This window comes from Capricornis sumatraensis, chromosome 14 (assembly GCF_032405125.1).
Source record: "Capricornis sumatraensis isolate serow.1 chromosome 14, serow.2, whole genome shotgun sequence".
Taxonomy (NCBI): Eukaryota; Metazoa; Chordata; class Mammalia; order Artiodactyla; family Bovidae; genus Capricornis; species Capricornis sumatraensis.
The window spans coordinates 59,417,126-59,432,670 of NC_091082.1; the positions used below are offsets into that span (position 1 = coordinate 59,417,126).

General features: G+C 46.9%; 1 protein-coding gene across 1 annotated transcript in view; it reads right to left on the reverse strand.

Annotated features, from left to right (window-relative positions):
- FHAD1 (forkhead associated phosphopeptide binding domain 1) overlaps positions 1-15,545 on the reverse strand; it is a 166,198-nt gene that overhangs the window by 68,909 nt on the left and 81,744 nt on the right. Inside the window, 3 exon segments of the mRNA XM_068985763.1 lie at positions 10,193-10,388; positions 12,123-12,272; positions 13,028-13,111. Coding sequence (XP_068841864.1) covers positions 10,193-10,388; positions 12,123-12,272; positions 13,028-13,111 — 430 coding nt within the window.

The following is a 15,545-nucleotide window of genomic DNA, read 5'->3' on the forward strand; positions in this document are numbered from 1 at the left end:
CTTTAGAGGTCATGTGGGGTCACAGAAAAAAACACAGCCATCAGAATCACAATGACCTCAGTTTGGGTCCTGACCCTGCCGTGTACCAGCTGTGTGACTTTGAGCACGTTTCTTAATGTCATTGGTACTCGGTTTCCCGGCCTGCAAAATAAAGACAACAATAGTACCTAGCTCACTGGGTTGCTGGAAGGTAAAAGTACGAGGCACATGCAGGCCAACGAACACAGTGACAAGTACCCAGGAGTGAAATGGGCCATGGTTCCTGTCCTTTTTGTTAAGGAGCTGGAAACACAGAAGGCTCTTAGGAGTGTTTGTGGTTGGTGATGAATGACTGAAGATCTCCTTCTGGCCTCAGTACCTCAAATCACCTTGTCACAGTGAAAAACTCATAAAAGGTTTTGAGCCAGTTTCTGCATTTTTAAAACGAGGATTTTACATGCTTTACTGAGTTGGACGTGCTTCACCGAGTTGTTGTGAAGATGAACTGAGGTTAGGTATGGAAAATGCCTAGAATAGGGTCTAGAATGCAAGTGCTCAATAATGAATGATGGCCGCCATTGTCACCATCACCATCTTCACCATCTTCTACTCATTATTCTCACCGCCATGACCATCACAGTCATCACCACCATCATCTTCACTACCTTCATCATCATTGCCATCATTACCATCACCCTCGTTATACTTACCATTATTATCTGAACCATCACCACCACCCCTGTGTAGATGGCTCTAGGAACTAAGGACAAGTAGTACCTCATCAAGAGAATATAAGGAATCCTCTAGCTCATCTGGTTCTTTTTTCAACATTTGATGCTTTGAGAGAATATTGTTAGGGCTGGAAGATAAAAAGCCTTTTACCATTAGCTTCCTCTTCTACTGAAAGAATGAAGAATGGGCCATAGTCACTGGCCTCTCTTGATATTACCCTTCAACCTTCTTTGATTTCTTAGAACCAAGTATGAACAGTTGTAATCAGAGAACACAGTCTGTGTCTCCCCAACTGGTGTTCCACAGAACATTATTCCAAGCGTTGTTAGTTTGGGGTAAGGGTAGCAAGAAGGAGAAATGTACTTTGGAAACACCACATTCTTATCCCATCCTGATAGATCCGTAGTGTGTATCAGTGCAGGAGGGGTTCTGCAGAGACCTGTTTGATATTGCTCAATTCTCCTGACTCTGTGAACTCCAGAGAAAAAGACAGGGGGCCTGAGAAATGCTGCCTGAAAAGAGTTTTCCTCAAGCTTTCTGATGGCTTAACTTTACAACCCATGTTTCCTTACGGTAATACAGTCAGTCATGTCTAACTCTTTGTGACCCCATAGATTGTAGCCTGCCAGTCTCCTCTGTCCAGTGAATTCTTCCAGCAGGAATACTGGAGCAGATTGCATTTCTCCCTCCAGGGAGAATCTTCCTGACCCAGGGATCAAACCTGCATCTCCCGCATTGCAAGCAGATTCTTTATCATCTGGACCATCAGGGAAGCCCTTTCACGTCAAAGCTATAAAGACTCCTGCGAGTGGGGAGGGGACAGTGCATGCCTTGCTTGGTCCACTGTCACTAGGCTAGAGATCATGGTCTTTCCCTGTTTTAGTTCCAGTTTGAAGAGCAGCTAGAACTGTGGGCCACGTCTCACTTGATTTTACATACATTCAGACTCTGCCATGATTACAGCAATGGTAATACTGGGGTTGCGGAGGTGCTGGGTTGTTGGGAGGAATCCAGTCCCTGCCTCTTCTCTATGTGGTCTGTGAAGGGCAGACATTTACAGAGAAGTTAATCTTGATTTTCTTTTCAAAAATGTTTAAAAGAAATTTATACTACCTTCTGGATTACCTTAGAGATATCCTGGCTGGGGTTGTCTAATCACTGGAGTTGACTATCACTCCTCTATTCTCATTCATTGGTATAAGAAATGTCAAATTCACGCAGCCTCCCTGGGGGATGGTTTGGCAAGAAGGATCCACAATCTTCAAAACGTTGGAGTCCCCCAGGTGGGGCCTTGGGTTCTCCCTTCTCATTTGATACTTTCTTCCTCAGTGATACCATTCACACCCACGGCTTTAATCACCATCCATCCTACACAGTGACCAAGTGCCCACCCTGTGGCACGTGTTCTTCTGGGTTTGGGGGCCACATCACTGACATTCATTTCCAGGCCAGATATCCAGGGTGACAGCTGCATCCTTGGCACCTCATCTTGGATGTCTCCAGGCAACTCACACTATCTTCCCCCTCAAATCTGGCCCTCATGTCGCATTGCTTACTGTGGAGTTTAGTGAAGGAACCAAATCTGTACTTTTACACAAGCCAGAAGCATGGAGATTCTGCAACCCCCTTTCTCTCTGTGGTTTCTCTTGTTGTTGTTGTTTAGTCACTTAGTTGTGTCCAATTCTTTTGCAGCCCCGTGGACTGTAGTATGCCAGGCTCCTCTGTCCACGGGATTTTCCGGGCAAGAATACTGGAGTGGGTTGCCATTTCCTTCTCCGGGGGATCTTCCCAGCTCAGGGATTGAACACAGGTCTCTTGCATTGGCAGGTGGATTCTTTACCACTGAGCCACCAGGGAAGCCCCTATCTCTTTTCTAACCATATCTAATTCCATTCATCTCTTAAATGCCCCTGGAATCTTCTCTCTTTCTCCATCCCCATCTCTGCCATAGCAAGGGCCACCATCCTGTCTTATAACAGCCTTCTAGCTGCACTCCAGGGTTCAGTGCTGGCCAGTTTCCATTCATAGCCAAGATGACTGTGTCCAAATGCAAGCCGGTTCCATCGGTTCCTTACTTAAAACCTTTTATGGACTTCTCTCTGCTCCCAGGCCAAAGCAGAGCTTCCTACCAGAGACCTGCAAGCCCCTGGGCTCCCCATGGTACAGCCCCTGCTGATCTCTTTCATTGGTCCTTCTCTGCCTGACTCCTGCCCCCATTTTTTAGCCCTTCCTTGTGTTCTCCTTGTTTCCTGTGATACCACCATGCTGCTATCTTCATCCAGAATGCCCCCACCCTCCCCTGTTTGGCAAATGACTCCCATACATCCTGCAGAGGCCCTGACCTCCCTGTCCAAGTCAGAGCCCTGTACTTCTCCTTCAAAGCAATTGTCCCCATTAAAGTTTTACATGTGAGTGATTTTTTGGTAACTGCCCATCCTATCCTGTCACAAGATGTGCTGATCTTCTCCTGCAAGATCTCCAACATTAAAACTCACTGCTGAATAACCATCGACAGGAGAATGTTGGATCCCATCAAAAAAAGATACCTCACGTCCAAGTGCAAAGGAGAAGCCCAGCAAGATGGTAGGAGGGGTGAAATCGTGTTTAGAATCAAACCCCATACTTGCCAGAGACATTTGGCAGGCTCAAACAAAGCCTTGTGTGCACCAGGAAACCCCACAGAGACTGAGCCAGATCTGCCTTTGAGTGTTTGAGTGTCTCCTGCAGGGTACGGGTCAGCAGTGGCCTGCCACAGGGGGAGGGGCTCTGGGTACAGCAGACCTGGGTATGTCATAAGCCCTCTTGGAGGAGGTTGCCATTAACTCCACCATAGAGCCGCCAGACTTACACAGGACTGGGGAAACAGACTCTCGGAGGGCACAAACAAAATCTTGCATGCACCAGGACTCAGGAGAAAGGAGCAGTGACTCCACAAGATACTGACCCAGACTTTCCTGTGAGTGTCCAGGAGTCTCTAGCAGAGGCATAGGTCGGCAGCGACCTGTGGCAGGGTTGGGGGTGTTGAGTGCCATAGTGCATGCAGAGGACCTTGCAAGGAGGTCGCCATTATCTTCATTACCTCCACCATAGTTTGACTGCAGGTCAAACAATAGGGAGGGGACACAGCCCCACCCATCCAGAGAAAATTGGATTAAAGATTTACTGAGCATGGCCCCACCCATCAAAACAAGACCCAGTTTCCCCTTCAGTCTGTCTCTCCCATCAGGAAGCTTCCATAAGCCTCTTATCCTTCTCCATCAGAAGGCAGACAGAATGAAAACCACAATCACAAAAAATAATCAAACTGATCATATGGACCACAGCCTTGTCTAACTCAGTGAAACTATGAGCCATGCCGTGTAGGGCCATCCAAGATGGACAGGTCATGGTGGAGAGTTCTGACAAAACATGGTCCACTGGAGAAGAGAATGGCAAACCACTTCAGTATTCTTGCCTTGAGAACCCCATGAACAGTATGAAAAGGCAAAAAGATAGGACACTGAAAGCTGAACTCCCCAGGTCAATAGGTGCCCAATATGCTACTGGAGAAGAGTGGAGAAACAATTCCAGAAAGAATGAAGAGATGGAGCCAAAGCAAAAACAAAACCCAGTTGTGCATGTGACTGGTGATGGAAGTAAAGTCCGAAGCTGTAAAGAACAATATTGCACAGGAACCTGGAATGTTAGGTCCATGAATCAAGGTAAATTAGAAGTGGTCAAACAGGAGATGGCAAGAGTGAACATCAACATTTTAGGAATCAGTGAGCTAAAATGGACTGGAATGGGTGAATTTAACTCAGATGACTATTATATCTACTACTGTAGGAAAGAATCCCTTAGAAGAAATGGAGTAGCCCTTGTAATCAACAAAAAAGTAAAAAATGCAGTTCTTGGGTGCAATCTCAAAAATGACAGAATGATCTTTGTTCATTTCCAAGGCAAACCATTCACTATCACAGTAATCCAAGTCTATGCCCTGACCAGTAATGGTGAAGAAGCTGAAATTGAATGGGTTCTATGAAGACCTACAAGACCTTCTAGAACTAACACCCAAAAAAGATGTCCTATTCATTATAGGGGACTGGAATGCAAAAGTAGGAAGTCAAGAGATACCTGGAGTAATAGGCAAGTTTGGCCTTGGAGTACAAAATGAAGCAGGGTCAACGCTAACAGAATTTGCCAAGAGAACACACTGGTCATAACAAACACCCTCTTCTAATAACATAAGAGAAGACTTTACACATGGACATCACCAGGTGGTCAATACTGAAATCAGATTGATTATATCCTTTGCAGCCAAAGATGAAGAAGCTCTGTACAGTCAACAAAAACAAGACTGGGAGCTGACTGTGGCTCAGATCATGAAATCCTTGTTGCCAAATTCAGACTTAAACTGAAGAAAGGAGGGAAAACCACTAGACCATTCAGGTATGACCTAAATCAAATCCCTTACGATTATACAGTGGAAGTGAAAAATAGATTCAAGGGATTAGATCTGATAGAGTACCTGAAGAACTATGGATGGAGGTTTCTGACATTGTACAGAAGGCAGTGGTCAAGGCCATCCGCAAGAAAAAGAAATGCAAAAAGGCAAAATGGTTGTATGAGGAGGACTTACAAACAGTTGAGAAAAGAAGAGGAGCGGAAGGCAAATGAGAAAAGGATAGATACACCCATCTGAATTCAGAGTTCCAAAGTATAGCACAGAGATATAAGAAAGTCTTCCTCAGTGATCAATGCAAAGAAATAGAGGAAAACATAGAATGGGAAAGACTAGAGATCTCTTCAAGAAAATTAAATATACTAAGGGAACATTTCATGCAAAGATGGGGACAATAAAGGACAGAAATGGTATTGACCTAACAGAAGCAAAAGATATTAAGAAGAGGTAGCAAGAATACACAGAACTGTACAAAAGAGATCTTTATGACTCATAATCATGATGGTGTGATCACTAGACTAGAGCCAGACATCCTGGAAAGTGAAATCAATTGGGCCTTAGGAGGCATCACTATGAACAAAGCTAGTGGAGGTGATGGAATTCCAGTTGAGCTATTTCAAATCCTAAAAGATGATGCTGTGAAAGTGCTGTACTCAATATGCCAGGAAATTTGGAAAACTCAGCAGTGGCCTCAGGACTGGAAAAGGTCAGTTTTCAATCCAACCCCCAAGGAAGGGCAATGTCAAAGAATATTCAAATTATGGTACAATTGTACTCATCTCACATGCTAGCAAAGTAATGCTCAAAATTCTCCAAGCCAGGCTTCAACAGTATGTGAATGAACTTACAGATATTCAAGCTAGATTTAGACAAGGCAGAGGAACCAGAGATCAAATTGCCAACATATGCTGGATTATCAAAAAAGAGAGAGAGTTCCAGAATCACATCTACTTCTGCTTTATTGACTATGCCAAAGCCTTTGACTGTGTGGATCACAACAAACTGGAAAATTCTTCAAGAGATGGGAATACCAGGCCACCTTACCTGCCTCCTGAGAAATCTGTATGGAGGTCAAGAAGCAACTGTTAGAACTGTACATGGAACAACAGACTGGTTCCAAATTGGGAAAGGAGTACGTTAAGGCTGTATATTGTCACCCTGCTTATTTAACTTACATGCAGAGTACATCATGTGAAATGCTAGGCTGTATGAAGCTCAAGCTGAGACCAAGATTGCTGGGAGAAATATCAATAACCTCATATATGCAGATGACACCATCCTATGGCAGAAAGTGAAGAGGAACTAAAGAGCCTCTTGATGAAAGTGAAAGAGGAGAGTGAAAAAGCTGGCTTAAAACTCAACATGCACAAAACAAAGGTCATGGCATCTGGTCCCATCACTTCATGGCAAATAGATGAGGAAACAATGGAAACAGTGACAAAGTTTTTTTGGGGGGCTCCAAAATCACTGCAGATGATGACTGCAACCATGAAATTAAAAGATGCTTGCTCCTTGGAAGAAAAGCTATGATGAACCTGGACAGCATATTCAAAAGCAGAGACATTGCTTTGCCAACAAACATCTGTCCTGTCAAAGCTATGATTTTTCCAGTAGTCACATATGGATGTAAGAGTTGGACCATAAAGAAAGCTGAGTGCCAAAGAATTGATGGTTTTGAATTGTGGTGTTAGAGAAAACTCTTGAAAGTCCTTTGGACTGCAAGGAGATCCAACCAGTCCATCCTAAAGGAAATCAGTCCTGAATATTCATTGGAAGGACTGATGCTGAAGATGAAGCTCCAATACTTTGGCCACCTGATGCAAAGAACTGACTCATTTGAAAAGACCCTGATGCTGGGAAAGATTGAAGGTGGGAGGAGAAGGGGACGGCAGAGGATGAGATGATTGGATGGTATCACTGACTGGATGGACATGAGTTTGAGTAAGCTCCGGGAGTTGGTGATGGACAGGGAAGCCTGGCATGCTGCAGTCCATGGGGTTGCAAAGAGTTGGACATGACTGAGTAACTGAACTGAAGATCTTATCCTTTCCTGAGACCATAAAATCTACAAGGGCTGGGACAGAGCCTGTTGTCTCAGCAATATTTTATTATGAAAGAGTTCAGATTCACAGTAAAGAAGGAGGAGTTTTATAGCCAAGATCTAGATTCAACCTGTTTTTGGCCCCATTATATCTCTGCCCAGCATGGTGCCTGCTATCTAGTAGACCTGTAATAAATCTTTGCTGAGTGAAAGTGGTTCATATCCTTCCACATCTTAGATGATAAAGATAAGGTGAACAATATTTATGCCAGCATCATTTCTGTGTGTGAAAAATTGGAAACAACTTAAATGTCCAAGATAGAGAATTGGCTAAATAAATTATGGTACATCCTACATAGTGGGGTTCCTCATCATCAGTGACAGCAATGATGCATGTATTGACATGGAAGGGTATTCCTGATGTACTGTTAGGAACAAAACTAAAGAAAACTGGGTATGACATTATTTTTTTGTAAAGTTAATAAATCAATAAACATTTACAGATAGAACCTATTCTATGATAGGTACTATTTTTAAATACTTTAGATATATTAATGCATTTTCACTACAGATGGCGATTACAGCCATGAAATTAAAAGACGCTTACTCCTTGGAAGGAAAGTTATGACCAACCTAGATAGCATACTCAAAAGCAGAGACATTACTTTGCCAACAAAGGTCCATCTAGTCAAGGCTATGGTTTTTCCTGTGGTCATGTATGGATGTGAGAGTTGGACTGTGAAGAAAGCTGAGCACCAAAGAATTGATGCTTTTGAACTGTGGTGTTGGAGAAGACTCTTGAGAGTCCCTTGAACTGTAAGGAGAAATCCAACCAGTCCATTCTAAAAGAGATTGGTCCTGGGTATTCTTTGGAAGGAATGATGCTAAAGCTGAAACTCCAGTACTTAGGCCACCTCATGCAAAGAGTTGACTCATTGGAAAAGACTCTGATGCTGGGAAGGATTGTCGGCAGGAGGAAAAGGGGACGACAGAAGATGAGATGGCTGGATGGCATCACCGACTCGATGGGACGTGAGTCTGAGTGAACTCTGGGAGTTGGTGATGGACAGGGAGGCCTGGTGTGCTGCGATTCATGGGATTGCAAAGAGATGGACATGACTGAGGGACTGAACTGAACTAAACTGAACTGAATCCTCATAAGAATCCTATGGAGTGAGTATACCCTATTATCCCCATTTTACAGATAAGGAAACTGAGGCACGGAGAGGGGAATAACTTGCCTGGACTCACATAGCTGTTTCCATGGGAAAATGCCTTGGAAGTTACACAAAGAATATGACAGTGCTGACAATATCAAATACTGGCAAGGATGTGAGGCAACAGGAACTCACTCATTGTTGGTGGGAATGCAAAATACAGTCACTTTGGAAGAGAGCTTTGTGGGTTCATTAAAAACTAAATGTACTCTAACCACATGATCCAGCAACTACAACCTTGGTATTTCCTCAAAGGAGTTGCAAACACACCCACACACAAACCTGCACGTTGATGTTTATGGCAGCTTTATTCATAACTGCCCAAACTTGGAAACAACCAGGGTGTCCTTCAGTAGGTGAACAGATAATGGAACATTGTTCAGTGCTTAGTCACTCAGTCAACCTCTTGGACTGCAACCTGCCACGCTCTTCTGTCTATGGAATTTTCCAGGTAAGAATACTGGAGTGGAGTGGGTTGCCATTTCCTACTCCAGGGGATCTTCCTGACCCTAGGATCAAACCCTTGTTTCCTACATCTCCTGTATTGGCAACAGGGTTCTTTACCACTGTGCTACTTGGGAAGCAATGGAATATTATTTGGCACTAAAAAAAGAGCTGTCAAGCCATGAAAAAACTTAGAGGAAACTTAAATGCATATTATTAAGTAAAAGAAACTGATCTGAAAAGTTGTGATTCCAACTATATGATATCTTAGAAAAGGCAAAAAACCATGGTGACGATAAAAAAGATGTGTGGTTGCCAGGGACTGGAGGTCAGGGAGGAAGCACAGAGGATTTCAGGGCAATGAGACTATTCCATATGATATTATATTGGTAGCTACATGTTATCACACATTTGTCCAAGCCCAAATCCATAGAATGTGCAAGAGTAAACCCCACACAACACTGCAGATCAACTACACTCCTCCAGTAAAATTAAAATTAAAAAGAGTGAACCCCAAAGTAAACCTGACTGCTCCCCTGATAGCTCAGTTAGTTAAGAATCCACCTGCAATGCAGGAGACCCAGGTTCTATTCCTGGGTGGGGAAGATCCGTTGGAGAAGGAATAGGCTACCCACTCCAGTATTCTTGGGTTTCCCTTATGGCTCACCTGGTAAAGAATCGCCGCCCCCCCCCCCCCACCACAATGTGGGAGACCTAGGTTCAGTCCCTGGGTTGGGAAGATCCCCTGAAGAAGGGAAAGACTACCAACTTCAGCATGCTGGCCTGGAAAATTCCATGGACTGTATAGTCCATGGGGTCACAAAGAGTTGGACACGACTGAGCAACTTTCACTTTTCTTTTCAATGTAAACCATGGGCTTCGGGTGATTACGATGTGTCCATGTAGGTTCATCAGCTGCAACAGTTTTATCTCTCTGGTGCTGATGTTGATAACTGGAGGGCTGTGCATGAGTGGCAATGGAGGGTACCTCGGAAATCTCCATATCATCCTCTCAATTTTGCTGTGAAGCCAAAACTGCTCTAAAAACAGTGTATTTTTATATATATGTGGTAACTTCTAAGAGAGAAGATTTGGCGTAATTTTGCTTCTTCCTATTGCCTCTGTCACATCTCATTTTTCTCCAGCAGTCATGTCTCACTTGTGTATACTCTTTTCCTGGAACATCACTTCTCAAGTGGTGAAGCGAAGTTAAGTCTGGAGAAGGGAACGCTTGGCCGCACACCCAACAAGAAGCCTCCCTCAACAGATGTCCCATCGCGATCAGACTTGACGCAACATTTCAGTCACGCAACTACAGGAGAAGAGGGCTGCCGTTACCTTTGTTGGAGCTGGAGAACTGGATGCCCACGTCTTGCAGAAGGTGCTCTGTCTCCTCCAGCCAGGACAGTGACAGGCGCAGGATGTCCAGTGACACCTTCTGGAGCCCTGAGACAGGTGGGCTCACCTGCAGGTGCTGCAGGAAGCTGACCTCCTTCCTCAGGTCGTTGCTGCAGCACGACGTCTTCATGCAAGCCTGGAAACAGATGAGGTCGTGAGGAGCCAGGGCACCGTTGCCAGAAATAGCACCCGGCCGCCAAGACCTGCAGAGAGTGGTGTTCTCGACGTGTTCTTGAAGCAGGAAGTGCCCTGGGATGGCCCACTTCTAGTTGCTTTTTAGGGGGTGGGTGGGACAAGGGGGCAGCTTTTATTTCGTGTGTACTTTAGTTGGGACTTTCGATGGTCAAAGAGACCCCATGTTTAGACTTAGAGAATGAATTTATGGTTGCTGGGGGGACAGCAACCCCTTATGGAGGGAAGGGATAGTTAGGGAGTTGGGGATGCTATGTACACACTGCTATATTTAAAATGGATAACCAACAAGCATCTACTGTACAGCACATGGAACTCTCTCAAAGTTATGTGGCAGCCTGGATGGGAGGGGAGTTTGGGGGAGAATGGATGCATGTATATGGATGGCTGAGTCCCTTTGGTGTTCACCTGAAACTACCACAACATGGTGTGTTAATCGGCTATGAAAGTGAAAGTTGCTCAGCCGTGTCCGACTCTTTGCGACCCCATGGACTATACAGTCCACGGAATTCTCCAGGCCAGAATACTGGAGTGGGAAGCCTTTCCCTTCTCCAGTGGATTATCCCAACCCAGGGATCGAACCCAGGTCCCCGCATTCCAGGTGGATTCTTTATGAGCTAAGCCACAAGGGAAGCCCAAGATATAATTGGCTATACCCCAATATAAAATAAAAGCCAAAACAAGGGATTTCCGTGGTGGTCCAGTGGTGAAAACTCCGTGTTTCCAATACTAGATCCCACGTGCCACAACTAAAAAATCTCATATGCAGCAATGAAGATTGAAGGTCCCACATGCTGCAAATAATATCTGGTGCAGCCAATAAACAAAATTAAAGAAAAAAAAAAAACAGAGAAAGGAAGAGATCCTGTATTTAGGCACAGGCAATTCCAAAGCCAAATTGCCAAGGACGATTTGGCTGAAACGAGAACCAAAGTTGGCTACAAAATTCCTGCTGAGATCAACACATAAGCTGGTCAGAAAGTCCGATTTCCTGGCTTGAAAAAGTGCTGACAAGCCAACATTCACAGACTCCCCAAATAGCAGCTGCTTATTTCCAGAGAAAGCAGAAGCAGCTGCCTGCTCTGATAAAGCTGGTTTTCCGGGTGGGGGCTGGGAGGTGGGGGGTGGTGGTCGGTCAGAACCAGTCTTGTCTCCTCCAGAGTCAAAGGCGACTAGGGTAGGAGCAGCCTTTCCATTGCTGGGACAAAAACGAAAAACGCAAATAAAGAGCAGGATGTTTTCTTGGTTTCTCTGGAAATAACCCAGGGCTATTTTGAGGGCAAGAGGAGAAGGAGGCGACGGAGGATTAGATGGTTGGATGGCATCACTGACTTAACGGACATGAATTTGAACAAACTTCAGGAGACGGTGAAGGACAGCGAAGTCTGGTGTGCTGCAGTCCACTGGGTCGCAAAGAGCCAGACACGACTGAGTGACTGAACAACAACATTTCTTCCCCTGAGGTCCAGGGGCCTCCCAAAGGGGAGTGTATGGGAAGCTTTTTCTTGGCCACACCAATTTCACCTGGGAGGCAGTTTTTGAGGTCCTTTGTTTTCTACCTCAAACAAATTTCTCCAGCAAGAGAGAAGGTGGGCAGAAAAGCAGAACCGGACGATTTCCTGAACAAGGAGCACAACGTGAGCCATGGGGGGCATGGGTGAGAAGTGGAGGAGGGCACCTGGCAACTGTCTAAGGCCTTCTTCAGCTTCTCGACGCTGTCTGTGACCTCCTGTCGGCAGAGGCCGAGCTGGGGCTCCTTCTGCAGGGTCCACTTTTTCTGCTGAAAGTTGATGTTGTCCTCGGTGACCTGGGTGATCTTCTCTATTAACTAATGGGAAAAAGACCAAAAAAAAAAGATTGACATTGCAGGGTGGCTCTGGCGGGAGGGGCTCTGGGTTGGGGGAGGGCATGGGCTTGAGCTCCCATCTCTGCAGGGTTGGGGAGGGAGGTCCTGGCATGTTTGGGTGATGGCTCTGGAGGGAATGTCGGCTCTGTCACCAGGGCACGTTTCCTAGGATCAGAGATGATTTTTAAGAGCCAAAGGCTTGTCATGTGGCCCTGTGTGTGTTCTAGATTCTTCAGAGCTCTGGGAGTGATTCATCATGCTGAGCCGGATGCTGTGGTGCCCGAAAGAGAAGGCTAGGCTATCCGAGAGCAGTCCATGGTGTGAATTTTTCACCCGCGTGCCGACACAGGGTTGGAGGGGACAAACGGAAGAATAACAAGTCAGTCCTTACAGCCAGAGGCACATCCTTGCTGCCGGCTGCCCTCTTCAGGAGAAGCGAGCCAGGACGCCTGCTCTACAGCGAGGCTCTTTCCTCGTGGGGCTAACGGAGGTGGACCATGCAGGCCTGGAGACCAGACATAGGCCTGGGTGGTTCCACTTGATTTTCACAGAAACACTTCAAGGGAGTTTAACTGGCTTTTACTCTAAAAGCCAGGAAATCCCAGAATATCAAAACAAATCTTCATGGTGTAGCAACAGTGTGAAAAATATGCGCCACCAACAAAAAACAGAAACATATGTTCCCAGTGTTTGGAGTCCCAGGTCCCCAAGGAAGAAAGTGGGGAAGAGAGACGAACCTGCTGATCGGAGACGGGCTTGTCCTGGAACGGCTTCGCTCGTCCGTAGGTGGCCTTGATGACCTGACTTCTGAAATGCTCCAGCTGCAGCACAAAGAAAGGGAAGGTGATGGAATGAGTGGTGCAGCTGCAGCCACAAGGCTTGAGGAGGCACTTCCACTGCTGGGTCTGGGAGAAATCGGTTAGAAGGCTCTGCACACCATGAATGGTCACTATGGTTGGGGCTTCACAGGTGGTCCTAGTGGTAAAGAATCCGCCTGCCAATGCAGGAGCCACAAGAGATGTGGGTACGACTCCTGGGTCGGGAAGATCCCTTGGAGTAGGAAATGGCAACCCAAACTAGTATTCTTGCCTGAAAAATTGCACGGATGGGGGAGCCTGCAGGCTACACTCCATGGGGTTGCAAAGAGTTGGTCACGACCAAGTGACTAAGCACGCACGCAAACGGATTATTAACACCTTCACCTCCCACCGGAAGGGGCAGTGCCCACACAAGAGAGGGGGACGGTAGGTTTTAATGACTTTTCAGGCATGCCCGCCTAACCCAGCCGATGCACGTGGGCAGCTCACATACGTCTCAGGCCCTCAGAAGAGCCACTCACTGCCAATTATCCAGTGGGAAGTCTGGGGCTGGGAGTGCTCTTCCATAATTGGTACGCTGGCACCAGGCTGTGAGATAAATATTGAGACTGTCAGCCTGAGTAAACTGTGTAATCAGCCAGGGTGCCCGGGGAGAGAAGGAGGAGCAGCCTGCTGCCATTTTGTGCCTTAGGCCTCGTGTCCTGAAGATGATGCCTGCTGTATTCCCCTCAGGGTCCCCAGAGCCTGGCACCCAGCAGGCACTCAATAAGTGTTCATCAAATGCTTGTAACAGAAACAACTGACTTGGCAGGTGTTCAGAGTCCTCGCCTTCAGTTCAGCCAGCTTTTATTGACTATCTCCCTGGTTCTGGTGTCTTCAGATTATGGTTGATGAAAGAATACAGTTACATTAGAATCAGGGCTTCTAGAATGACAAGTTCAAGGTGTCCCAGGTTCATGAGAGGCCTGAGAGGCAAACAAGCCCAACCCTCTCTGGAAGTTTACCAACATGATGGCCCTTGGCTCGGGTTTTTGGCTTATGGGCAAAACGTGGTCATGAAAGACTCTAGAATAGAGCCCTGAAGGACCATAACAGCTGGGGAATCAATGTGAATGTCAACGAGTCCAAGACACAGGAGTTTGCTGCACACCAGGAAGTTCTGAAAAGCCAAGGAGAGGAATTATGACTCTCCTAAAGACAGCTCTGCAGTCAGCTTGCCGGGAGCCAGCTGGGTGATCTGAGGGATTCCGGGCCATCTGTTGGTTGCATGACCAAGGGGAGGGTCCTAACCTGCCCGAGGAAGAGGTTATGTAGGCAAGGCCCCATGGGCGATGGCCCACATCACCACCAGAGGCACCCTGTGGGACTGCTGTGAGTGGAGGGACAGGTCCTGCTGGACAATGGGAGTCTGTCCTGGAGTCACTTGCCTGGGGAAGGGCATGACCTCAGGCAGGGAGCTGGCTGTGGACAAGAGGGTGACGTGGGAATGCCAGGGCAGCACAGAGAGGCCTCATCCTTACTCTTTCGTCCTGGAGGAATCTCTGTGTCTTCCTGAATGAGCTCTGGCTGGAGGCATGACCAGGCTCCTGGCAAGTGGCACAGATCATGCCCTCAAGGTGGGTGTGTGCTGGGGGTGCAGAGCGCTGGCAGGGGCAGGGGTAGCCGAGGTGCACCAAGGGAAGCCCAGAGCCGTGGGCTCTCTCCCTTGGTAAGGGGTCGGTGCCCTGCAGGAGAGAGGACACCGGAGGTGACGGTGTGGATGGTTGTTGAAGAGGCTTTAATACCTGCCAAGAGGCACTATCGTCATCATTTAACCTGTGGGTGCTTCTGGAGCTCAGCGTGGGGGACGATGCCCGGTCATACTGTTGGTTAAGGCTTGGATGCCACCACATGGAAGGGCTTTGGGAGCTGGGCTGGGTGGGCTGGAGTGCTCCTTTAAGGACTGCGGTTCTTAACCTTTCTGGGTAGTTTACAGACCCTTCTGAGAATCCAATGAGTGACAAGGTGGACTCATCCACCCAGAAAAGAAAAGCACAAACACACATACATGCAAAATGTTCTTGTCCTCCTGGGGCCATGGTTGCCAGGAGAGGGGTGCCTTGTGGAGGGGTCCAGGGTGGGCTGCCCTGGGTAGGCCACCTTCCCCAGGGGCAGTGCTCCATCCTGGGATCTCGTCTGCCCTCCCTTAGTGTTTTCTGAGCCCTTGTTTGCATGTTCTGGCCATCATGTCTGTGCCACGTGTAAGAGGAAGGGCTGCTGGGCCATCTTGGGTCAGAGCCTGCGAGATGGCACTCCCAGACCTGCTGAGTCTGAGCCTGCTTCCCCACCTCGCCAGTTTCCATTTGGCATGAGCTGTGATAGTCTGGGTTCTATTATTAATTCTACTATACAGTTCAGTTCAGTCACTCAGTCGTGTCCAGCTCTTTGCAACCTCATG